The sequence below is a fragment of the Tamandua tetradactyla genome, chromosome 5 (genome assembly GCF_023851605.1).
Source record: "Tamandua tetradactyla isolate mTamTet1 chromosome 5, mTamTet1.pri, whole genome shotgun sequence".
In the NCBI taxonomy this organism is placed as follows: Eukaryota; Metazoa; Chordata; class Mammalia; order Pilosa; family Myrmecophagidae; genus Tamandua; species Tamandua tetradactyla.
Window position 1 is genome coordinate 139,911,956 of NC_135331.1, and position 26,116 is coordinate 139,938,071.

At 36.6% G+C, this 26,116-nt stretch overlaps 1 protein-coding gene and 1 pseudogene across 6 annotated transcripts in view; both read left to right on the forward strand.

Annotated features, from left to right (window-relative positions):
- DOP1A (DOP1 leucine zipper like protein A) overlaps positions 1–26,116 on the forward strand; it is a 186,579-nt gene that overhangs the window by 64,275 nt on the left and 96,188 nt on the right. For all 6 annotated transcript variants that reach the window (XM_077162334.1, XM_077162336.1, XM_077162338.1 and 3 more), the window contains 3 exons: positions 14,356–14,526; positions 16,724–16,913; positions 22,918–23,016. In XM_077162334.1, the coding sequence (XP_077018449.1) occupies positions 14,356–14,526; positions 16,724–16,913; positions 22,918–23,016 (460 nt within the window). The remainder of the gene's footprint in view (positions 1–14,355; positions 14,527–16,723; positions 16,914–22,917; positions 23,017–26,116) is intronic.
- LOC143684916 (protein LMBR1L pseudogene) lies at positions 19,271–21,767 on the forward strand (annotated as a pseudogene).

The window sequence follows — 26,116 nt, forward strand, 5'->3', positions numbered from 1 at the left end:
AGAAGGCTTTCTCAGCCCCTTGATGCCGGGTCATGGCTTATCCTGTTATTTACAGTCCTGGGAGTCATTTCTCACATGGGAGGGAGGGCAGTGAGTTCACCTGCCGAATTGGCTTAGAGAGAGAAAGGCCACATCTGAGCAACAACAGAGGTTCTCTGGGAGTGACTCTTATGCCTAGTTTTAAATAAGCTTAGCCTATTCTTTCAGGAATAAGTTTCATAGGGGTGAACCCCAAGATCAAGGGCTCAGCCTTTTGATTTGGTTGGTTGCAAGAGTATCAGAATTCTCCAAATGGGGAAGTTGAATATTTCCTCTTTTTTCCCCAGTTCCCTAAGGGGACCATGCAGATGCTTCTTTATTCACTGCCCAAATTACTTTGAGTTATATCAGAGCATCACACTAACCTGGACAAACCAAAAAACTCTCACACCCTATTCAAGATCCCATGTACTCATAGTGTTCAACTAAACTGACCATACAAGTTAAATTAGGAAATCCACTACCCAAAATATAAATTCTGCATCAAATAAACATCTCTCCCTTTGGTCTCACATGGAAGTTGAAGCTCTAAAGTATGAATGATATTATCCTTTACCCTGTATTCTAATCTATTTTAGTCCTATCCAGATCGCCTTCCTTCATATCTCTAGTCAAAGTCAACTTTCAGCTTTCTAAGCAGTTGCTATATGGGGTACTGCTGACTTTCAGAACTTCATAGCTCTAACTCTGGATCTTAGGTGTCACATAAACACCTGAAGTTTCTGGAAACAACCAGGTTACATACAAACAGCTCATTATCCCAGAATTTAGAAATAACAGTTATAACTCCTGAATATACGTATCTGCTATAAGAGCTTACAATCTAGGACTCTATACAATAGGCCCCAACCTGATGCCCATGTTCTCGACTTCAGTGCACCTAGTTTTATATTATAGTTAGTCCATATGGTTGAGGCATTATAATGTTTGTCTTTTTGTTCCTGACATTTCATTCAACATGTATTCCTTAAGGTTCATACACCTAGTTGTATGCCTGACAACTTCATTCCTTTCTTGCCATAGCTCAGTAGTCCATTGATGTATATCACATAGTTCCCTCTTCCATTCCTCAGTCATTGTACCCTTAGGCTACCTCCATCCATTGTGGATCACAAACAATGCTGCCATAAACACCTGTATGCAAATGTCCATTCCTGCCCCCATACTTAGTTCCACCAGGTATATACTGAGCAACCGGATTTCAGAATATAATAGCAACCCCACCCCTAGTCTCCTGTGGAACTAACACACTGCCTTCCAAGGGGCTGTACCTCTCATTTTCTCTACCAATAGTGAATAGGTACATCTCTTTCTGAGGATTTCTCTGGCACTTGTTCCTCTTTGTTCATTTTTAAACAGCTTTATTTACACATCATAAGTTTATATACATCCCTTTGCCACCATAATCTATACAAAAACATTTCCTTTTCTTCCTCAAAGAATCTATAACCCTGCCTCATGACCCCTCGCCTGTTTAGTTTGGCATAATGCCTTTGTTACATTCAGTGGAAGCATATTACAGAGTTACTGTTGACCACAGACCCTTGTTTGCATTGACTGCTTTTTTCCCTATACCATCTATTTTCAGCTGTCTGCAATGTTGATGTTCATTTGTTCTCCCTCTTGCAAAAATGCTTTTTTATTTGTACATTTAATTACCATCACTGTGTACTCTAGGCATTCCTAAATTATACCGTCTCTGTCTTTATCCTCTGTCTTTTCTTTTGGTTTCATATGTACCCCCAGCCCTTCTCCCTCAATTATACTCATGTTCAGCTTCATTCAATGTACTTATATTATTGTGGTACAATCAAGTAGTATTGTACTACCCATTTCTGAATTTCTACAATCAGTCCTGTTGCACCATCTTAGCACCAGTTGCCCAATCTCTACCGTATTTCTATCTCCTGATAACCTGTGTTCTTAACTTCAATTCTCAAAGTTCACTCATTAATGTTACTTCATATTAGTGAGACCATATAGTATTTGTCCTTTTGTTTCTGGCTAATTTCACTCAGCATAATGTCCATAAGGTTCATCAACATTATTACATGTTCCATGACTTTCTTCTATCTTACAGCTGCATAATATTCCATTGTGTGTGTGTTCCACAGCTTGTTTAGCCATTCATCCATTGATGGACATTTGGGCTATTTCCATCTCTTGACAATCATAAATAATCCTGTAAACATTGGTCTACAAATGTCCATTTGTGCCCTCTGAATATGTATCTAGTAATTGGATTGCTGGCATGTGACAGTTCTATACTTAGCTTCCTGAGGAACCAACAAACTGCCTTCCAGAGTGGTTGTACCATTTTATATTCCCACCAACAGTGGATAAGTGTGTCTCTTTCTATATATCCTCTCCAGCATGTGTCATTTTCTGTTTCTTTATAATGGCCATTCTAGTGTGTGTGAAATACTATCTCATTGTGGTTTTGATTTGTATTTCCCTAATAGCCAGTGAAGTGGAGTATCTTTCCATGAGCCTTTTAGCCATTTGTATTTCCTCTTCTGAGAAGTGTCTGTTCATGTCTTTTGCCCATTTTTTAATTGGGTTGTTTGTCTTTTTTGTGGTTGAATTGAAGAATCTGTATATTCTGGAGACTAAACCTTTATCTAATATGTGGTTTCTAAATACTGTCTCCTAGTATGTAGGCTGTCTTTTTACTTTCTTTACAAAGTTCTTTGATGCACAAAAGTTTTTAATTTTGAGGAGATGCCATTTATCTATTTCTTTTTTCAATGCTCATGGTTTGCATATAAGTTCTAGGAAAGCACCTCTTATAACAAGTTTTATAATACATTTCCCTACATTTTATTCTAAAAGTTTTATGGTATTAGCTCTAATGTTTAGATCTCTGATCTATTTTGAGTTAATTTTTGTATAAAGTGTGAGATATGGATCCTTCTTTCATTCTTTTGTGTATGGATAGCCCATTCTCTAAGCACCATTTATTGAAGAGGCTGCTCTGTCCCAAGTGGGTTGGTTTGACTGCCTTATCAAAGATCAAGTGTCCATAGATGAGAGGGTCTATTTCTGAATACTTTATTCAATTTCATTGGTCGGTATATCTTTCTTTATGCCATTACCTTGCTGTTTTGACCACTATAGCTTAGTAATATGCTTTAAAGTCAGGTAGTTTGAAACCTCCTACTTCATTTTTCTTTCTCAAGATATTGTTAGTTGTGATCCATTGATTGCACATCAAGTATGGAATGTTCATATGTTAAGAATATTTGTGTTTATATGTTGATTGATTTTATTAATAAAATTTTTTTTTAAATAAGAGATATTGTTAGCTATTCTGGGCACACTTCCCTTTCAAATAAAGTTGGTTATTGGATTTTTTATTTATGCAAAGTAACTTTTTGGGATTTTAATTGGTATTATATTTAATCTGTGTTCTAGTTTGCTTGTTGCCAGAATGCAATATACCAGAAATGGAATGGCTTTTAAAAAGGAGAATTTAATAAGTTATAAGTTTATGGTTCTAAGGCTGCAAAAATATCCCAATTTGAACAAAGATATAGAAAAGTCCAATCTAAGGCATCCAGGGAAAGATACATTGGTTCCAGAAGGCTGATGACGTTCAGGGTTTTTCTCTGTCTTATTGGGAAGGCACATGGTAAACATGGCAACATCTGCTAGCTTTCACTCCAGGCTTCTTGTTTCATGAAACTCCCAGGAGTTGTTTTCCTTCATCTTCAAAGGTCACAGGCTAGTGGACTCTGCTTCATGACTCTCTTGTTGTTCTCAAAAGGAACTCTCTCCAAAATGTCTCCTCTTTTATAGGCTTCCAGTAAACTAATCAAGACCCATGTAGATGGGGTAGAGACATGTCTCCATCTAATCGATTTTAATACGCACAATTGATTGGGTCGAATCTCTGCAGAGATAATCTAATCAAGTTTCCATGACTTTACTAGGGTACATAAATCCTTTCAAACCAGACAATCTATAAATCAATTTAGGTAGAATTGACATCTTAACTGTATTTAGTCTTCCAGTCCATGAACACAGTATGCCCTTCCTTTTATTAAGATCTTCCATGATTTCTTCTAGCAATTTTTTTTTTAGTTTTCTGTATAAAAGTCTTTGTATCCTTAGTTTAATTTATTCCTAAATGTTTTATTCTTTCAGCTTCTATTGTAAATTGAATTTTTCTTGATTTCCTCCTCAGATTGCTCATTACTAGTGTTGAGAAACACTACTAATTTTTGGTTGTTGATCTTGTACCCTGCCACTTGGCTTATACTCATTTCATAGCTGTAGTAGCTTTGCTGCAGATTTTTCAGGATTTTTGACATATAGTATCATGTCATCTCCAAACAGAGAGTTTTACTTGTTCCTTTCCAGTTTGGTTGCTTTTTATTTCTTTTTCTTGTCTAATTGCTCTGGCTAGAACTTTCAGCACATGTTGAGTAACAATGGTGACAGCGAGCATCCTTGTCTTGTTCCTAATCTTAGAGGAAAAGCTTTCAGACTTTTCCAGTTGAGGATTATGTTAGCTGTGGGTTTTTCAGATATTCCCTTTATCATGTTGAGGACATTCCCTTTTATTCCTATCCTTTGAAGTGTTTTCATCAAGATTGGATGTTGAAATTTGTCAAATGTCTTTTCTGCATCAATTGAGATGATCAGGTGGTTTTCTCTTGCTTTGATTTGTGGATATGGTGTATTACATTAATTGATTTTGTTATGTTGAACCTTCCTTGCATACCTGGAATAAATCCCACTTGTTCATGGTGTATAATTCTTTTAATGTGCTGCTGGGTTTGATTTGCAGGTGTTTTGGTGAGTCTTTTTGCATTTATCTTCATTAGAGAGATTGGTCTGTAATTTTCTTTTCTTGTAATGTCTTTATCTGGCTTTGTTATTAGGGTAATGTTGGCTTCATAGAAAGAGTTAGGTAGCTTTTCCTCCTCTTCAATTTTTTTGAGGAGTTGGAACAGGATTGGTAATAATTCTTTCTTGAATGCTTGATAGAATTCACATGTGAAGCCATCTGGTCCCAGACTTTTCTTTTTGGGGAGTTTCTTGATGACTGAGTCAGTCTGTTTACTTGTGATTAGTTTGTTGAGGTCATCTGTTTCTTCTTGAGTTGGTTGTTCATGCCTTTCTAGAAAGTTGTCCATTTCATCTACATTGTCTAGTTTATTAGCATATAGTTGCTCATAGTATTCTCTCAGTATCTCCTTTATTTCTGCAGAGTCAGTGGTTATGTCTCCTCTTCTATTTCTGATTTTATTTCCATCTTTTTTTTGTCAACCTAATTCAAGGGTACATTAATTTTATTGTTTTTCTCAAAGATTCAACTTCTGATTTTGTTGATTTTCTTGATTGTGTTTATGTTCTCAATTTCATTTATTTCTGCTCTAATTTTTGTTATTTCTTTCCTTTTGTTTGCTTTGGGGTTAGTTTACTGTTCTTTAGAGAACAGTTCTTCTAAGTGAACCATTAATTCCTTTCTTCTTTGTTTAATATAGGCATTTAGGGCAGTAAATTTTACTCTTAGCACTGCCTTTGCTATATCCCTTTAATTTTGATATGTTGTGTTCTCATTTTCATTTTCCTCAAGGTATTTACTGATTTCTCTTGTGATTTCTTCCTTGACCCACTGGTTGTTTAAGAGTGGTGGTTTAACCTCCATATATTTGTGAATTTTCTGACCCTCTGTCTGTTATTGATTTCCAACTTTATTCCATTGTGATGTGAGAAAGAGTTTGTATGATTTCAGTCTTTTTAAATTTATTAAGACTTGCTTTGTGGCCCAGCATGTGGTCTATCCTTGAAAATGATCCATGGTCACTTGAGAACAATGTATATCCTGCTTTTATAGGGTATAATGTTCTGTAAATGTCTGTTAATTCTGTTCATTTATAGTGTTATTCAAATTCTCTGTTTCTTTATTGATCCTCTGTCTATTAGATGTTGTATTCATTGATGAGAGCAGGAAATTGAAGTCTCTATTATGGTAGAGGTGTCTGTTTCTCCCTTCATTGTTCTCAGTGTTTGCCTCATATACATTGGAGTACTCTGGCTCAGTGCATAAATATTTATGACTGTTATGTCTTCTTGTTGTATTGTTCCTTTTATTAATACATAGTGTCCTTCTTTGTCTCTTTTAATTATTTTACATTTGAAGTCTAATTGATTGGGTGTTAGTATAGCTACTCCTGTTCTTTCTGATTGCTGTTAGCATGAAATATCTTTTTCCAACCTTTTACTTTCAACCTTTTTTGTCCTTGGGTCTAAAATGAGTCTTCTGTAGACAGCATATAGATGGGTCCTGTTTTTTAATCCTTTCTGCCAGTGTATGTCTTTTGATTGGTGACTTTAATCCATTAATATTTAATGTTGTTGCTGTAAAGGCAGTACTTCTACCATTTTGTTTTTTGGATTTTACATATCATATCTAATTTTTTTTCCTCTTTTTACCTTTACTAATAGTCTTCATTTCTACACCCTTCTCCAGACCTCTCTCCCGTGCCTTTTCCTATCTGCCTGTATTGCTCTCATCAGTATTTCTTGCGGAGCCAATCTTTTAGTCACAGATCCTCTCAGTGATTGTTTGTCTGAAAATATTTTAATCTCTCTCTCATTTTTGAAGAACAGTTTTGCTGGATATAAAATTCTTGGTTGACAGGTTTCTCTTTTAGAATTTTAAATGTATCATACCACTGCTTCCTTGCCTTCATGGTTTCTGCTGAGAAATCTACATTATTCTTATTGGGCTTCTCTTGTATGTGATGGATTGCTTTTCTCTTGCTGCTTTCAAAATTCTTTCTATCTCTTTGACATTTGACAATCTGATTAGTAAATGTCTTGGAGTATGTCTGTTTTGATCTATTTTGTTTAGGGTACACTGCACTTCTTGGCTCTGTAATTTTATGTCTTTCATAGGAGATGGAAAATTTTCAGTGATTAGTCTTTCTCCTCCTTTTCCCTTCTCTTCTCCTCCTGGGACACCCACAATACATATATTCATGTACTTCACATTGTCATTCAATTCCCTGAGATCCTGCTCACATTTTTACATTCTTTTCCCAATGTTTTCTTTTGTGTATGAGATTTCATCTGTCTGGTCCTCTAGTTCACCAGTCCTCTTCAAATGTGATGTTGAAGAGGCAGTTTCTTCTGCCTCTTCTAATCTATTGCAGTTTCCATTGTTTTTTCATCTCTTTTATTCTATTTTTCATTCCCATAAGTTCTGTGATTTGTTTTTTCAAACTTTCAAGTTCTTCTTTGTGTTTCACCATTGTCTTCTTTATATCCTCTCTCAATTAGTTGCTTTGATTTTTGATGAAGTTTTCCATGTCTGTTCAAACATCCTGAATTAGTTGTTCAACTCCTGTATCTCATTTGAATTGTTTGTTTGACTTGGCCACATCTTCTATTTTCCTAGTATAACTCGTTATTTTTTGCTGGCATCTAGGCATTTGATTTCCTTAGTTTATTCTGGAGATTGTTTTCACCCTTTTTCCTAGGATTTTCTTGCTGGATGGCTTTGTTCTCTGTTTTTTTTTTTTCGACATTCAGTTCAACTTATTCTGGACTTCTAGCATAGGTTCTGTTTAACTGATCAGAATTTTTCAGTTCTTGTTTTTCTGTTTCTTGCCTTGCCTATATGGAGCTTTTTTTTTCTTTTGAGGAAGGTCTCCTCAGATATTATAGACTCCAGTCAGATTTTTTCTCAACCAGACAGGCCCACATCTCAGGAGGGAAGTGTAGCTAGCATCAGTTTTTCCTGAGGTTGTGACCCAACAGGTTGATAGACTTTCCTGTGAAGACTCTAGACTCTGCTTTTCCTATCCTGCCCAGCATGTGGCACTTGTCTGCCTGCAGTTTCCCACCAGCATAAAGTGGTGTGGTGCCTTTACCTTTAACAGACTCTCCCTGCCAGGGTGTGGTTGAGACAGAGATGAGGTTGTAGGATGGCTTTAATTGATTCAGTTTTCCAGTCCCTGGGACCTGAATTCGTTCAAAGAGGGATTGATTCCCCTTGAGCCAGGCCCACTTGGGAAAGATATACTCTGTAGGGAATTAACTCCTTACACCTGACTAGTTACTTTCTCTCTCAGACAAGCTTAATTCTGCCCTTGGCCTGGCAGTGCTGGAGCCTGAGAGTGCTTCCAGTTCTATGTAATGAGCTGTTAAGGAGCAGAGAAAAAGGCTTTTTAGAGTCGGTGCCCTTCTCCTGGGGTTTGTCAGTCAAGAGCTTAAGATCAATCAAGAGCTTAAGTTGGTTCATGGCTCTATGTATTTACAGGCTCTATGTGCCCCCTTTTCTTAGAGTCCAGCCCTTTTCCAGTATTTTGTGCTATCCTACCCAAAAAGCCTCTGGTTTTTTTTTCACCCCCACACCTTCTCTGCTGGAGCAAAGACTCCTCGTACCTTTATTGTGTATTCCAGATTTGTCTCTGCTAGTTTCAGTAGTCAGAATATGTTGATTACTTCCACAATTGGAGCTTGGTTGATCTTAGCCCTTGTTTCTAATAAAGTCTGTTTCCTTTCCCCTGGGGGATCCAGCCTGCCATGCCCCTGGGGAAAGGGTACTGACCTCCACGACTTGGGGTACTTAACAGTTCTTTGTGGAATCTCAGTTGTTCCACCTGGTCCAGACTAGTGTATGCTGTGTGTGTGTGTCTGGTCACTGATGTTCCCCAGGCAGTTTTTCTGTACCATTTCTGTTATTTACTAGGTGCTCTGGAAGACAAAGTAAATTTCACATCTCACTAAGCCGCATCTTGCCCCACCATTCTGATATGCTTTAAAGTCAGGAATTTTGTGCCCCCCAACTTCATTATTGTTTTTCAAGATGTGTTTGGCTATTCAGAACCCTTTATCCTTCCAGATAAATTTGATAATTGGCTTTTCCTTTTCTGCAAAGTAGGCTTTTGGAATTTTGATTGGGATTGCATTGAATTGGTAAATCAGTTTGTGTAGAATTAACTCTTTAACACTATTTATTCTTCCAGTTCATGAACACAGACTGCCCTCCATTTATTTAGATCTTCTTTGATTTCTTTTAGTAGTGTTTTGTTCAAGTCCTTTATAACCTTAGTTCAGTTTATCCTTAGATGTTAGGTTCTTTTAGTTGCTATTGTAAATGGAATTTTTTTCTTTTTCTCCTCAGATTACTCATTACTAGTATATAGAAATACTACTGGTTTTTGTGTGTTAATCTTATATCCTACCCCTTTGCTGAACTCATTTTTGTTTTTTTAGCTCTAGTAGCTTTGTTGTGTTTTTGGTACTTTTTCTACATATAGGATCATGTTGTCTGTAAATAGTGAACGTATTACTTCTTCCTTTCCAGTTTAGATACTTATATTTCTTTTTCTTGCCTAGCTGCTCTAGGTAGAACTTCTAGCATATGTTGAGTAACACTTGTCTTGTTCCCGATTTTAGAGGGAAAGCTTTTAGTTTTTCACCATGGAGTATAATATTAGCTGTTGGTTTTTCATACTGTTCTTTATGATGTTGAAGAAGTTTTGTTCTATTCCTATTTTTCCAAGTGCTCTTATCAAGAAAGCATGTTGTATTTTTTCACATGCCTTTTGTATGTCAATAGAGATGAACATTTGGTTTTTCTCTTTAATTTGTTTATGTTGTAAGTTAATTGATTTTCTTGTGTTGAACCACCCTTGCTTACCTGGAATAAAACCCACTTGATCATAATTATGATCAAAAGATCATAATTCTTTTAATGTGTTGTTGGATTTGATTTGCAAGTATTGTAGCTGTATTTATTAGAGTAGGGTATTGTAGCTGTATTTATTAGAGAAATGGTCTTTAATTTTGTTTCCTGGTAGTATCCTTATCTGTCTGTGGTTTAGGGTGATATTGGCTTCATAGAATGAGTTAGGTAGTGTTCCCTTCTCTTCATTTTTTGGAATAGTTTGAGCAGGATTGGTATTAATTCTTCTTGGAATGTTGGTAGAATTCACCTGTGAAGCCATGACCCTAGGTTCTCTTTGTTGGTACGTTTTTGATGACTGATTCACTCTCTTTTTTTGTGATTGGTCTATTGAGGTCTTCTGTTTCTTCTAAAGTCAGTGTAAATTGTATGTTTCTAGAAATTTGTCCATTTTATCTAAGTTGTCTAATTTGTTGGCATACAGTTGTTCATAGTATCCTCTTATGATCCTTTTTATTTCTGTGGTGTCAGTAGTAATGGCTCTTCCCTCATTTCTGATTTTGTTTGCATCTTCCCTCTTTTTTTCTTTGTCAGTCTAGCTAAGGGTTTGTTTATCAGTTTTATTGATCATCTCAAAGAATCAACTTTTGGCTTTATTCGTGCTCACATTTGTTTTGTTCTTCTTGTTCTCCATTTCATTTATTTCTGCTTTAAATCTTTGTTATTTCTTTCCTCCTGCTTGCTTTGGGATTAATTTGCTGTTCTTTTTCTAGTTTCTTCAGTTATTCACTTAGGTCTTTGGTTTTAGCTCTTTATTCCTTTTTATTGTAGGCATTTTTGGACTATAAATTTCCCTCTTAGCACTGCCTTCATTGCATCCCATAGGTTTTTGTTTTGTTTTGGTTTTTGGTTTTTTGTGTTTTTTTTTTTACATGGGCAGGCTCTGGGAGTCAAACTTAGGTCTCTAGCATAGCCAGTGAGAATTCTGCCACTGTGCCACTGTTGCATGACCCATATCCCATAGGTTTTGATAGATTATATTCTCATTTTCATTTGTCTTGAGATACTTACTGATTTCTCTTGCAGTTTCTTTTTGACCCACTGAGTGTTTTAAGAGTGTGTGGTTTAACCTCCATATATTTGTGAAATTTCCAGTTTTCCAGTGGTTATGATTTCCAGCTTCATTCGATTATGATCAGAGAAAGTGCTTTGTATAATTTCAATATTTTTAAATTTATTAAGACCTGCTTTGTGGCCTAGCATGTGGTCTATCTTGGAGAATGATCTCTGAGCACTTGAGAAGTGTGTTTATCCTGGTGTTTTGGGGTACAATGATCTATATATGTCTATTAGGTTTACTTTCATTTATCATGTTATTTAGGTTCTCTATTTACTTATTAATTCTCTGTTTAGATATTCTATCTATTAAAGAAGGTGGTGTTTTTAAGTCTCTTACTATTGTTTTAGCAATGTCTAATACTTCCTTCAATTTTGCCAGTGTTTGCTTCATGTACTTTGGAGCACCTTGATTAGGTGAATAAATATTTATGATTGTTATTTCTTCATGGTGGATTGCCCTGTTCATTAATATGTCATGTCCTGCTTTGTCTCATAACATTTTTGCATTTAAAGTCTATTCTGTCTGATGTTAATACAGCTACCCTGGCTCTTTTTGGTTACTATTTGTGTGAAACACCTTTTTCCAACCTTTCACTTTCAACTTATTTGTGTCTTTGGGTCTAAGGTCAATCTCTTGTAGACAGCATATAATTGGATTATACATTATTCATTCTGCCAGTCTGTGTCTTTTGTTTGGAGAGTTTAATCCATTAACATTCAATATGATTGCTGTAAAGGCAATACTTACCTCAGCCATTTGCCCTTTGGTTTTTATATGTCATATCTTATTTTTGTGTCTGTCTTTACCCTTTCAGTTACCCTTCCTGATAATCTTCATTTCTGTAATGTCCTCCAAGCCTCTCTCTCCTGTCTTTTCCTTTCATCCTGCACAACTCCCTTTAGTATTTCTTGTAGGGCAGCACTCTTGTTGACTGAGTTTCTGGCTCTTCTTTATCTGATTATTGCCTTGGATATGTGGTATGGTTTTTAAGATTCCTCTATTTGTGCAGTTGTTTCACCCCAGGAGAAAGCTTCCTTTCCTGTCCCCTGTCTGGCAATCTTGATCTGTTTGTTTTGCCTCTGTAGTTTGTTTTTACATTCCTTTTGTTGCTTTTAGCTGCTTTAGCATGGAGAGCAAATTGTGGGAGGAAGGTCACCCTGGAGAGGACTTTACCAAGTCAGTATTTCCCAAATGAAAAAATGGCCAAGGACCCACTACGGGGCTGTAGAGCAGCTCTAAAGAGACCTGGGGAGAAGATCAGGAAAGACACCAGAAACATTTTTTTGTTGGCCACTGTTATGACCCTAAGGAATGTTAAAGTAAAATGAGAGAGAGACTGGGATCAGGGGGTCTGAAGCTCTAGCAGTAAAGACAACAGACAACTTTATTCTTAACTAGTTCCTGCTTATATACTGCAGCGTTTACGTGACTAAAAGCATGCATACATTTCGTGATAAAACAGAGTGACTACTTTTCAGTATATTACTCCCTACATACAAGAGATAGCTAACAAGAACTTGGGGTTTAAGAAAAAACAAACATTCTATCCCTCCCAGGCTGTCCTTCAGTTACGCAGATAACAGTCTCCACAGTTTACTATTGACGCCACTTTGAAGCCAGTCACTCCCAATAAATTCTGCAGGTTTTCTATTAACCCTTGGCTCCTAAACTTTTTGATGACTCCCCCAAGATTTCTTGGCCTGCCCAGCTGATGGTATTCTTCAGTAAACTCAATGGCACTACCACCCCAACCCCCACTCCACACTGCTGTTCCATTTCCCTAAGTAGGTACTATGTTGTTAAGCCTCCACTGCTTCCTCCCTGTTGGGGGTGTAATTGTTAAGCCTCCACTGCTGTCCTTGTCCAAGGCAGGCTGAAGCAACAATTCAGAGCAGGAACTCAGCAATCTGAATTCACCAATCAAAAGCTGTGTCCATGCTCAGCCGTCAGTAACCCCACCCCACCCACATTCTTGGTGATGAGGACTTCTACATCCCTCTCCCTTTGCAGCAGCCAACCACCTCGAGAATGATGGGTAGGTGCTGACAGTCGCTGCCAAGCAGTTTGCTTAACAGTTGTTTACCTCAGTTTCTCATCCTCTTCATCCCGCTCTTCCTTAGATGCTGTGTAGTGCTCCCCCTGGCCATCAGAGCCCCAGAACAGGGGTTTCAGACAGTTCTAGCCTGTCCACTAACTATTTTCAAGAAATGAGTCCTGGCGCTCCCTACTCTGCTATCTTCCCCCACTATGGGGAAATTTTTCAGCACATTTTTGTTGAAAGGCAAAGATATCAGTGGGGTAAGAGAAGTGGACATTACAGGAAAGAAAAAGAATAATGGATGAAGCAAGTTCCTGGAAAAGGCATGTCATAGACTCTGGAACTCGTCAGAGAAGAAGGCTTCAAGGAAGCTGAGAGAGTAAGCAGGAAACTTTTGGTCAAACTTCCTAAAATTGGAAGCTCTATTTACTAGGAGCAAGATAAATTCTTATGCAGACATGGTGTTAGGTACTCAGAATACAGAAATGAAAAGATAGTCATGATCTCTTGCTTTCCAATATTTGCAGTCTGTTGAAGAGACAGACTGAACAATTCAGATGAAGAATGAGGAATGTTCTAATAGTTTAGTGTTGGGTACTACAGGAACATCAAATAGAGAGCATCACCTAATCTAACGAGGGGAAGATCTCCTCAAGGAAATGGCTTAGATTGTGACCTCAATATTTAGGAATCACCCAAAGAAAGCGAAAGGAAGGGAACAAGAATTATTCTATCAGAGTAGCCTGTATGAAGGCTAAAGAGAGCAGGAAAGGTTCTAGGAACTGAAAGGAATTGTTCAGCATGACGAAAGCAGAGAGTACAGAAGTAAAATTGGTTGAGTGTACATGGTCTGTACATTGATAGGCAATATGAAAGATCTTAAAAGCCACATTAAGGGGGTTAAATCTTATACTAAGGGCAATGGGAAAACAGCGAAAGGTGTTAATGGGGTTAGTTGCTTCAGCAATATTGAAGCAATACCTGTTAAGATATGATGAAGATATGATGGTTGTTTCTTCTAAGGAAATTTCTGGGGGAGAAGGAGAGAATTTAATATATTTTTAAAATACTTAGGAGAGTGAATTGAAGAGAAAACTTGGTGGTTGATTGCAGGTTATAGTAGAAGATTTTAAAGGGTCACGTGTCACGCCTAGACTCTTCACTTTTGGTTAGCCAGACGAATGGCATGGTGATGCCAGCTTTTGAAGTGGTGATTACAGGGCTGAATAGGTGTGGCAGGTAAAGAGAGGGGAAATTGTTTTGAAATTGTGAAATTTGGGGACTTTGTATAATAGCTTTGTAGCTACTGATTTTATGATTGTGAAGCTCACGTGAGGAACTTAGGTTAGTTTAATAGTTTCTCAATATACAGGATATTTTAAGTCAGTATAGCTTACTAGCTCATAAAAAAATAGTAAGAAATTTATATACACATAAATTTTCATATGAATTAATTTTTGTTGCTATTTTGCTTCTGTCTTCCCTTCCTTTTATTTTTAATTTTTTGAACAGTTCTGGATTATTTCCTCTTCTTGCAAACGCAGCCATGTCTGTGAAACCAACATTGCTCAGTTTGTATGAGATGTATTATCTGCCTTTGGGTAAAACGCTGAAGCCTGGTCTACAAGGACTGCTAACGGGTATTCTTCCTGGCTTAGAAGAAGGATCAGAGTATTATGAGAGGTAAAATGGTGCTACTTACTAGTGAAAACATCTTTACATCAGTTATGTATTAGCATCACAAAAAGGAATTCTTCTATGTTGCTTCAGTGTATCTCCCGAAGATTTCTGTAGCAATAAAAATGTGTTATAGTGTCCCTAGTCTGCGTATCCTACTGTCTTAGCTTCCTAGCTGCTGAACAAATACCATGCAGTGGGTCGACTTAAACAACAGAAATTTATTGGCGCTCTCTGTCTCTCTCCCTCTGTCTGTCTTTGTCTGTCTGTCTGCCTCTCTCTCTCTCTCCTTCTCCCTCTCCCTCTCCCCCTCCCCCCATCTGAATTTCATTCTGCTTTTAAGGGTCTCCAGTAATAGGATTAAGACCCACCTAGATCAATTGGGCTATACCTTAATTGAAATATCCTCATCAAATGGTCCTATTTACAATGGGTTAATACCCATGGGAATTGGTTAAGTTTAAGAACATATTTTTTTCTGCATAAATAGCTCCAAGGCACCACACATACTGACAATTTAGCTAGGTGGTAAAAGCACAAACTTGGGAATTAGATAGAGCAGATTCAGATCCTGGATCTACCACTTTGTGAGCTTAGGCAAAGTTTTTTCTTATTTCTGAAATTTGGTCAGTTTTCTCATCTATAAAACAAGAGTAAAGCCTGTTTGATTGTGTTATTGTAGTAATTAAGTCACTTAATTACTGTACCTAGTACAGAGTAGTCACTCAAAAAAATTATGGCTCATAATTTAAAATAATTCAACCAGTAGGACATTTGCACTAATAAAAAGAATGGGAAATTTGGCACTATGTCAAAAGTTTTTAAATTGTTAGTTGTGGAAAATGGCCTGTCATCAAGTATAGTGCTGTTTCACCAACTTTGGACATAATTCTCTAGATATTTTAACTTTTTGGAGAAAATTATTTGCTCTTTTTGGATCCCATTGTTATTTCTTTGGGAGTAAATAGTTGTAGACAGTGCATAACATTTAGTATCTTTACTGTTATTATTGAAAAGAAAAAGAAATTATGAGTTGAAGTGGAAAAAATTAAAAATGCAAACTTACTTTATGATAGATTTGATTTAAATGTAAATAATCCATGCTGGTACATTGACCAGCTACTCTGTTTAATTATATTTCAATAGCACCTATATGCAGTAAGAACCTAATTCCTGAAAACATTAGTTTACCATTATAAATTACTTGAAAAAATAATTTATCCTCAAAGTTTATAATTTGCTTTTATCAACTTAATCTTTTAACTTATTTGCTTATAATTTTAGACCATTAATGAGATTATTTCATTTAGTTTATCAATCAGTTTTGTTTCAAATTGTTATATTAATTTTTCAGAAGGGAAGCATGGAGTTAATACCACTTAATAATTCTAATTGCAATTACAATTAAAATTTTAACATAGAAATTGATCTTTATGACTGTGGTAGCCACATGATTTATCTTATTTTTCTAATTATTCTACACAAGTTCTTTGAAAGGGTTTGTAAATGTGTGTTTCTTTTAATGTGTAAGTAAGTTGAGGCTAAAAGGGATTACAGTTGTTAGTATTAAATCACATAGCACATTAAGCAGAAGTCATCATCAAATTATGATTCTGACTCTACTACAATGTAATAGAGTTTTATGTATTATACTATTTATCTTGTGTTGAAACAAATCATAAGTAATCTTTAAATTTAGTCCTTAATAAAGCAATATGCTTCCTGGATTTTGTTGTAGGTGTAATTCATTAAAGTTGTGAATTTTATAGTGTATGATTTCAAAGAGAAGGAAACATTTGGGAATGTCATTAAGTTTTTTTAGATAATCAACAGAAGAAGTGTTCTATTATGTTATTAGTCATAACTAAAATGTGTATGGTATTTTATTGCTCAGAGTTGTTTAACAACCCATTGAGGTAGATAAGAGACTGGTGGTGATGTTTTTATCTTCACTTCACAGATGGGAAAACTGAACTGGAGAATGATTAAATGACTTCCCCAAAGTTACATGGCTAGTAAATTGTGATGCTAGGACTTAAATCTAGTCCTCTGACTCTATATGCTTCTTCCAGACTATCACACTTATTTCCAGAGCAGAACATATGTCCATATGTGGATGCTTTCATCCATTCTGGAAGACAACTACAATTTATTTTTAGAATGAAACTAAATGTCTCACTTCTCAAACCACTTTGTACCTCAGAACAAATACACTGTTGGAAAAGGTTGCTGCTGCAGTGGACCAGTCAGCATTCTACAGTGCCCTTTGGGGTAGTCTTCTCACCAGTCCTGCTGTGCGTTTACCTGGAATCACGTATGTGCTCTCCCATTTGAACAGGAAGCTTTCCATGGAAGATCAACTTTATATAATTGGCAGTGATATTGAGCTAATGGTAAGTCCACAAATATGGTTGTCATTTAATAACTACTTCATTAGAGTCAGGTACTCTTGCAGATAGATATTGAAGACAGGGACATGAATAAAGTTCTTATTTTCCTATTTACATTTTTTGCCAAGGAAAATTAGAAGTAAAAATAAACATTAAAAGGTTTTAAAATGTTTTTCATGAAAAAAGAGGTCATTTATATCTCTTTTCTGCGTTATCTATTAAGCAGATAAATGTTCTTTATTATTACCATCTTGCTGAAAGTCAGACTACTGTTAACATAGTCATTTTTATTATTTTATCCAAAGTGGACCTTCTCTTCAGTCATAGCCTTATTTATAGAACAAACAGATTTTAGACTGAGTGATAGCCAGATTCTGTGTAGGATGTGAGAGGTTATAGTGCTAAAGCAGACAGCAAAAGATAATCCAAAAAAACCTATGCTGATTGCTTATTTGTACTTTTATTTTTAATTCCCAGAGTAAGAACAGGAGGATATCTTTTCTCTATATATTGAAGGCTGCACTCTTAGATGTACAAGCAGTACAAAAGCAAACCCTCAGTGTCATTTTGAAAAAATTTTAAAGCACTTTGATTACTTATTCTTTAACTTTTCCCCATGTCATTATTTTCATTACTGGGGTATTTTATGCAGATTTTTAAGATTAGGTTTATTAAAGTATAGTTTATATACAGTAAAGCTCAGTTGTAGAATTAGGACAAATGTCATATAGTCACATAACCACCACTGCAATTGAGATATTGAATATTACCATCACCCAAAGTGTTCCCCCTTTCCCCTTTGGAGTGGCTCCCCTTGCTTTACACTCCCTGCCACTTGCAAATAGTGGTCTGCTTTCTATTCCTATAATTTTGTTTTTCCAGAATGTATATAAACATATATAAATGGAATTATATATAGTTTTTAAATCTGGTTTCTTTCACTTTACAGAAGACATTTGAGATTCATTGATGTTTTTGCATTGGATCAGTAGTTTGTTCCTTTATGTTGCTGTATTGTATTGTATTGTGTGATTGTACCACAATCTGTTTATTCATTCACCAGCAATGGACATCTGAGATGTTTCTAGTTCGAGGCAATTATGAATTACGTAGGCATGTATTTTTATTTCTCTTGGTGAAATATATAAGGATGGCATTACTGAGTCATCTGGTAAATATACGTTTAACTTTTTAAGTAATGATTTTATTGAGCTATAATTCACATGCTAAACAATTCACTCTTAAATTGTACAATTCAGTAGTGTTTAGTATATTCACAGAGTAGTGCAAATTTCTCCACTGTCTAGTTCCAGAAAATTTTCATCACTACCTAAAGAAACTCCATACTGTTTAATCACTCCCCATTCCCTCTTTTCCTCTGCCTCTAACAACTACTAATCTACTCTCTATTTCAATGGATTTGCCCATTCTGTATATTTCATATAAGTGAAATCATATATTTAATTGCTTGGGAATGACTTCTTTCATTTAACATAATCTTTCCATTGTTCATCTATCTTGTAGCATCTCATTCCTTTTTGTTGCCAGTAATATTCCATTGTATGGATTTGCCACACTTCATTCATTCATCGGTTGATATACTGTATATGGGTTTTTTTCTACTTTGGGGCTATTTGGATACTTACTGTGAATATATGTAAGTAAGTTTTGTATGTATGTAAATGGTTCTGGTTCTCTTGGGTACATACCTAGGAGTGGAATTACTGGGTTGTTTGGTGACTCTATGTTTAACCTTTTAAGGAAATCCTCGACTGTTTTCCAAAGTGACTGTACCATTTTATATTTCTACCAACAATGTTTGAGTGTTCCAGTTTCTCCAGATCCTTGTCAGTACTTGTTATTATGTCTTTTTTATTATGGTGGTAGTCGTTCAAATGAGTATGAAGTGGTATCTCATGGTTTTGATTTACATTTTCCTAATGACCAATGATATTGGGCATCTTTTCATTTGCTATTTGTATGTCTTCTTTGGAGAACTGTCTCTTCAAATGCTTTGCCTTTTTTTTTTTTTTTTTCTTTTGCTTTGCCCATTTTTTTAAACTGAATTAATTGTCTTTGTATTATTCAGAGTTGTAAATAATTCTTTATATATTCCAAATACAAATCCCTTATCAGATATATGGTTTGTAGATATTACCCCCAGTCAATGGGTGTTCTTCCTACTTTCTTGATAGTGTCCTTTGAAGCACACAAGTTTTAACTTTGATGAAATCTAGTTAATCTGCTTGTTTGTTCTTTGGTCATCTATGCTTTGGTGTTATATCTAAGAAATCATTGTCTGATCCAAAGTCATGAAGATTTTTTTCCTGTGTTTTCTTCTAATGTGTGTTTAACTTGTAAGAAACAGCCAAACAATTTTACAAAGTAGCTATAACATATTTATGCAGATTTTAAAGTACTGTTACAGTTACATTTTTTTTCTTTGTATGCTGTATGGTGGAAGTCACATTTCATTCTTTTTCCATGTGAGTATCCCCTTATTGCAGCACCACTTGTTGAATTTTTGTTTGTTTTGTTAGGTTTTTCCTTTATTTGCTTGCATGTTCTGTTACAATTACTTTTAATGGCTTAATGGAAGTTTTACATCACTGTTTATTTCATTAAAAAACAATTGACCAGGGGTCCAAGGGAAGTTCAGTGGTAGAATTTTCGCCTGCCATGAGGGAGACTTGGGTTTGATTTCTGGTCCATGCACTTCCCCAAAAACATAACAAACAAAAATCCAACAAATGGTCTTCAATAATGGGATACTCACATAGAAAAACAATGAAATGTGACCCCGCCAAACAGCATACGAAAAAAAAATGACCATTGCAGACTATGGAAAGAGGTTCCTTGGCTTGGTGGTGGTAGATTTGTCTCTGTTCATCCTTCTCAGGTCCAGAGACTCCCTTGCCCTGGTCTTGATAAGCAATATTAGAAGCATGTAACTATGAGGTGCTATCCTTGATAGAGCACTTATTTCATGAGCAGATTTTCAAGTGTATTTTCCTAACCCTTCTGTTTGCAATACTCTGTCTCCTTTGCCATATTGTCCTGACTCACTTAAAGAAACGTGCTGAATTCCGTAGTGGATGTTGAGGGTGCCATAGTCAACAAGATAGCATTCAAACTGTAAACTTTTACCCTGGGTGCTGTCCTATGCCTGCCTTTCTCCATCTTCAGCAGCAAGGTGCTGTTCTCATTGTTTCAGAACTACTACATCCAGTAGCTCAAAAGCTCCCTTGTCAATGGCCTCTGGTACCTTGTTTTTGTCTTCTTCAACCCGTCTCTCATCTTCCTCTTTCCCTTTGTATATTTCTTGGTTTTACTGACTCCAGAAAGGGTCCTAAGGTGGGTATATGAGATAGCAGTGATGTGCTCTTCACTCTGCTAGGGCTGTGCAAGGTGTGAGTGGTATCAGCCATTGCATACAACAACATGGCCAGCAGGAAGTCACTCTGCCTTCCTGTAGTACTACCTCCTCTACTTCTGTTTCTGTCTTCCCTTCTATGGGTCCTACTGCTCCTGGTGTATACTCTGCTAGAACATACCCACATGTTCTGTCACTGGGAAGCTACTGGTTAAGTCCTGGCTTCTGGAAGACCTGGAGGGGGAGCTATACTGCTCAGCCTTTCAGGAGTCAGCTCTGACCCACAAGATCTATAACCCCATCTCCTGCTGTCTGCCTTTAGACATGGGGCTACCACAAAGGCAGGTCTTAGTCCTACAGAAAGAAAGTCCTGCTGAAAAAGCAGTACAAGTCCTCAGTCTGTCAGCAGAACCTGGACTAACCCTGGTCGTACTATGTTTGCATGTGCTCACAAGTCTGTCTGTGCTCATTGTGGCTATCCACATACTGAAATGTGTATCAGTGAAGCTGCCATGCCTCAGGGCATACAAGGTACCTCCCTGGGCTCCTTTGGTGCTGTCATTCAGGTTATATTCATTGTCACCTGATGGTATCTTTAATCATGGATTTCTATACCTCTCCACTCTTCTGTGGCCTCGAACCCAGGTGGCATGACACAGCCATGGCAGATAATTGATAACTGTGTCTGTCTTCTGGTTCTAAGTTTAGCATATCCTGTCTTCACTCAAACCTTGGGGCTTACCTGCTTTAACCTACTTGGTGACTTTTGAGGCTTCATATGACTGAGCAATTTCTGCACCATGTTCCTCTATAATGCAGCCACCATGGGCCTTACCATAGCTGTGTGGTAAGAGCTCATACAAGCTTTGAGGCTGGGTAGACTGGCACAGCTTATTTCTGGTTTCCCTCAGGCCTCTAGGAAGTCTCGATACCACTGACCTCCAAGTGAGGCTGGGAAAGAGAAAACTGGACACTGCCATGTGCTGCCCAGGCCTGGAGGGCTGCCCTAGAGTGGATGGACCTCAAAATGTGGAATCTATGAGGGTGGATGGCAGTAGGGAGTTCTGCTATCTGCACTGTTGCATAAGCTGAACCTAGTTTGGGACCAGGTCCTCTGCTTTTCCAGACTTAGCTGTAAGCCTCAGCATCAGGTAGGGCTGGGTAACTAGGCCCTAGTCCCAGGATCATTTACACATCAACCTGTTTCACTGCTGTTCTGGGCTTTGCCTATAGCCATGTTTATATGCTATGTATACAATAAGGTGTACATGTACATATACAGTAAGGTAGGGTGAAGACAGAAGAGGAACAGGGCAGAGATTTCAGACTTGGATGCAGGCTGTGTACTTTCCTCTGGCCCAGCAGAGCCTAAACACTGCTATCCTGGAAGGGACATTGGACCACTGGAAAAGCCAGTAACATAGAGACACAGAAACAAAATCCATCAGCAATAAAATTCATTCCAAGGTTAACTTTATGTTTTTATTTTTAAAAAAAATGACATACTGGGAAAAATATTTGTAACACACCACAAAGGATTAATTTCCCCTAATATCAAAAGATCTATTATAATCAATAGATAAATATTAGCTATCAAGGTGAAAATGGATTTATACATAACTATTGTAAAGGAAATAAAAATAATTCAAACATGAAAATATGCTCAACATTATTGATAAGAGAAATAAAAATTTGAACTATACCAAGATAACAATGGTCATTCATCAGATTGGCAAAAATAAAAAATGTATTGATAAGCATGTGGGGAAATAAAAATTATTGCACATTGTTGGTGAGAATGTAACACTAAATTGTAACTGCATATACTCCATAAACTGGCAATTCTATTTCTAGGGATTTATTGTACAAATGTATGTTATGTAAGTATATTTGTAGCATATTTGTTAATTATAGCATTATTTAAAATAAAAATGATAGAAAATATGTGTTATTAGGAGCCTATTTAAATAAATTAAGGTTCATCTACAAAATTAAATACTACTTTAGCCACACACACAAAAAGATCTGTATGTAATGATATGGATAGATCTCCAAAATATGTTGTTAAATGAAAAAAAGAAGGTGCAATGAAAGGAAATGCAACAGTATTTTTAAAAATCTTCATAGAAATGGTGTAGGCACTTTGGAAGATAGTTTTGACAGTTTTTTAAAGCAATAAACATATATTAGAAGCAAACCTGGGAGTAGATCTTAATGATCTTGGATTAGGCAGTGTTTCTTGGATATAACACAAACAGTACAAGTACTCAAAGAGAAAATAGCTTGTGTTTAATAAACTATATTTTATGAGTAAAGCAAGGCTTGTCGTATTAATGTCTATTTTTATTTACTTTTATTTGCAAAAAAATATTCACTGGTAATACTAGCTGACTGCAGAAGGAAAGAGGTTGGGAAAAGGCTCTTAGCATCTTTTTACTATGCACCCTTTGGTACTTCATAATATATAACCCATCACAGTGTATTTACCTATTCAAAATAATGTTAATGCATTTAATTATTGATAAGATGCTAAGGCACATGCTTTCATATATTAAGAAAAATGATTTTATTTTTTCATGGCAAAAATTTCCCAATGTATTAGACAATTTTTTGTTAAAGGGTCTCTTATTTCAGGTAGAAGCAGTAAGTACTTCGGTGCAAGACTCAAGCGTACTTGTACAGAGAAGCACATTGGACCTCATACTCTTCTGTTTTCCATTCCACATGAGTCAGGTAAAACATTACTGCTTATATTGACATGAGGCATTCTTTGTACAATGTAGATGAACCTTGTTTTATTGCACTTCAATTTATTATGCTTTATGGATATTGCATTTTTACAAATCCAAAGTTTGTGGTAACCCTGCCTCAAGCAAGACTATTGGTGCCGTTTTTCCAGTAGCATGTTGGAACAACAACTTCTTGTCTCTGTGTCACATTTTGTTAATTCTCACAATATTTCAGACTTTTTCAATATTATTATATCTTTTTTAGTGATCTGTGATCAGTTTTCTTTGATACTATTATTGGAATTCCTTAGGGGCACCATGCACTGCATCCATAAAAGATAATGAATTTAATCGTTAAATGTTGAGTGTTTTGAGACATCTTTCCCTACCTTGGGGCCTCTCTATTCCTTGAGACACTACAATATTGAAATTAGACCAATTAATAACCCTACAGTGGCTTCTAAGCGTTCAAGTGAAAAGTAGAGTCAGACAACTTTCATCTTAAATCCAAAGCTAGGAATGATTAATCTTCGTGAGGAAGGCATCTCAAAAATCAAGTTAGACTAAAAGCTAGGCCTCTTGTACAATATAGTTAGCCAAGTTGTGACGCCAAAGGAAAAATTCTGAAGGAAATTAAAAGTGCTAGTCCAGGGAGTGCAGGTGTAGTTCAGTGGTAGAATTTTCGCCTGCCATGCGGGAGACCCGGGTTTGATTCCTGGCCCATGCACTTCCAAGCAAAACAAGTAAACATGCAAAAATTCAACAAATGGAGCTGCAATAACTGGATACTCACATGGAGAAAGAATGAAATGTGACCCCGCCGTACAGCATACAAAAAAAAGTGATAAGAAAGCAAAGCAGCCCTTTTGCTGATATGGAGAAAGTTTTAGTCATTTGAGTGGAAGATCAAACCAGCCACAGCATTCCCTTAATCCAGAGCCTAACTCTTTTCAATTCTGTGAAGGCTGAGAGAAATGAGAAGGCTGAAGAAGGAAAGTTTTAAGCTAGCAAAAGTTGGTTCATGAGGTTTAAGAGAAGAAGCCATCTCGATAGCATAAAAGTGCAAGGTGAAGCAGCAAGTGCTAATGTAGAACCTTTTGTTTTGTCACACCAAACAAAAGATCTTTCAATGTAAATGAAACAGTCTTCTATTTAGAAGATTCCATTTAGGTCTTCCATAGCTAGAGAAATGAAATCGAGGCCTACCTTCAAAAAGACAGGCTGAGTCTCTTGTTCAGGGTTAATGCAGCTTATGAACTTCAGTTGAAGCCAATTGTGGTAGTTAGGTTCAGGTGTCAACTTGGCTAGGTGAAGGTGCCTAGTTCTATTGCTGTGGACACAAACCAATGGCATGTGAACCTCAGCTGTTCCTGATTACATCTGCAGTCGGCTAAGAGGCGTGCCTACTGCAATGAATGATGTTTGATTTAATTGGCTGGTGCTTAAATGAGAGAGTTCAACGTAGCACAGTCTAAGCAGCTCAGCATACCTCATCTCAGTACTCGCAGCTCAGCCCAGGCCTTTGGAGATGCAGAAAGGAATCACCCCGGGAAAAGTTGTTGGAATCCAGAGGCCTGGAGAGAAGGCCAGCAGAGATCACTGTGTGCCTTCCCACGTAAGAAAGAACCTCAGTTAAAAGTTAGCTGCTTTTCCTCTGAAGAACTGTATGTTAACTAAATAAGTCCCCTTTTATTGAAAGCCAATCCGTCTGAGGTATTGCATTCTGGCTGCTAGCAAACTAGAACACTAATGTTCATTTACCATTCTGAAAACCTTTTGGGCCCTTAAGAATTATGCTAAATCTACTCTGCCTGTGCTCTGTAAATGGAACAAGAAAATCTGAATGGTAGCACGTCTGTTTACAACAGAGTTTACTGAATATTGTAAATTCATTGTTAAGAACTGCTCAGAATAAAAGATTCCTTTCAAAATATTAGTGCTCATTGATAATGCATATGGTACCCAAGAACTATGGTGGAGATATACAACAAAATAAGTGTTTTCATGCCTGCTAACATAACATCCATTCTGCAGCCCATAGTTCAAGATGTAATTTTGACTTTTAAATCTTGTTATATGAGAAATATATTATGTAAGGCTTTAGCTGCCCTAGATAGTGGTCCCACTAATGGCTCTGCAAAAAGTCCATTGGAAACATTCTGGAAAGGATTCACCATTAAGAATATTCATGGTTCATGGGAGGAGGTAAAAATATCAACATTAATAGGCGTTTGGAAGAAGTTGATTCCCACCTTTATGGATGACTTTGAGGATTCGGGACTGCAGTAGAGGAAGTAACTGGTAATGTGTTGGACATAGCAAGAGAACTGGAATTAAAAGTAGAGCCTGAAGATGTGACTGAATTGCTGCAATCTCATAATAAATCTTTCACAGATGAGGAATTTTAAAAAATTTTTAAAAATCTTCATAGAAATGGTGTAGGCACTTTGGATGAGCAAAGAAAGTAGTTTCTTGAGATGGAATCTACTCCTGAAGAAGATGTTGTAAACATTTTTGAAATAGCAACAAAGAATTTAGAGTATCATATCAGCTTAATTGATAAAGCATAGCAAGCTTTGTGAGGGTTGACTCCAATTTTGAAAGAAGTTCCACTGGAATAAAATTTTATCAAATGACATTGCATATTACAGAGGCATCTTTCATGAAAGAGTTCATCAATGTAGCAAACTTCATTGTTGTCTTATACTAAGAACTTTCCACAGCAGTTATGTAACTACCACCCTGATCAGCCAGCAGCCAGCAGCCATCAACATCCAGGCAAGATCCTTCATCAGCAAAAAAGATTACAGCTTGCTGAAGGGTCAGATGATGGTTAGCATTTTTTAACAATAAAATAGTTTTTAATTAAGGTATTATACTGGCTTTTTTTGAGACACCATGCTATTGCACATTTAATAGACTGCAGTATAGTGTAAACATAACTTTTGTATGTACTGGGAAACCAAAAAATGTGTGAAACTCTATTGCAGTATCCACTTTATTGTGTGTTTGGAACTGACCCCATTAATCTCCAAAGTAGGCCTGTAGATTCTTTGGAAAATAGGCATGTAGGTTGGAGTCTCTTGTTTTATAAATGAGTATGT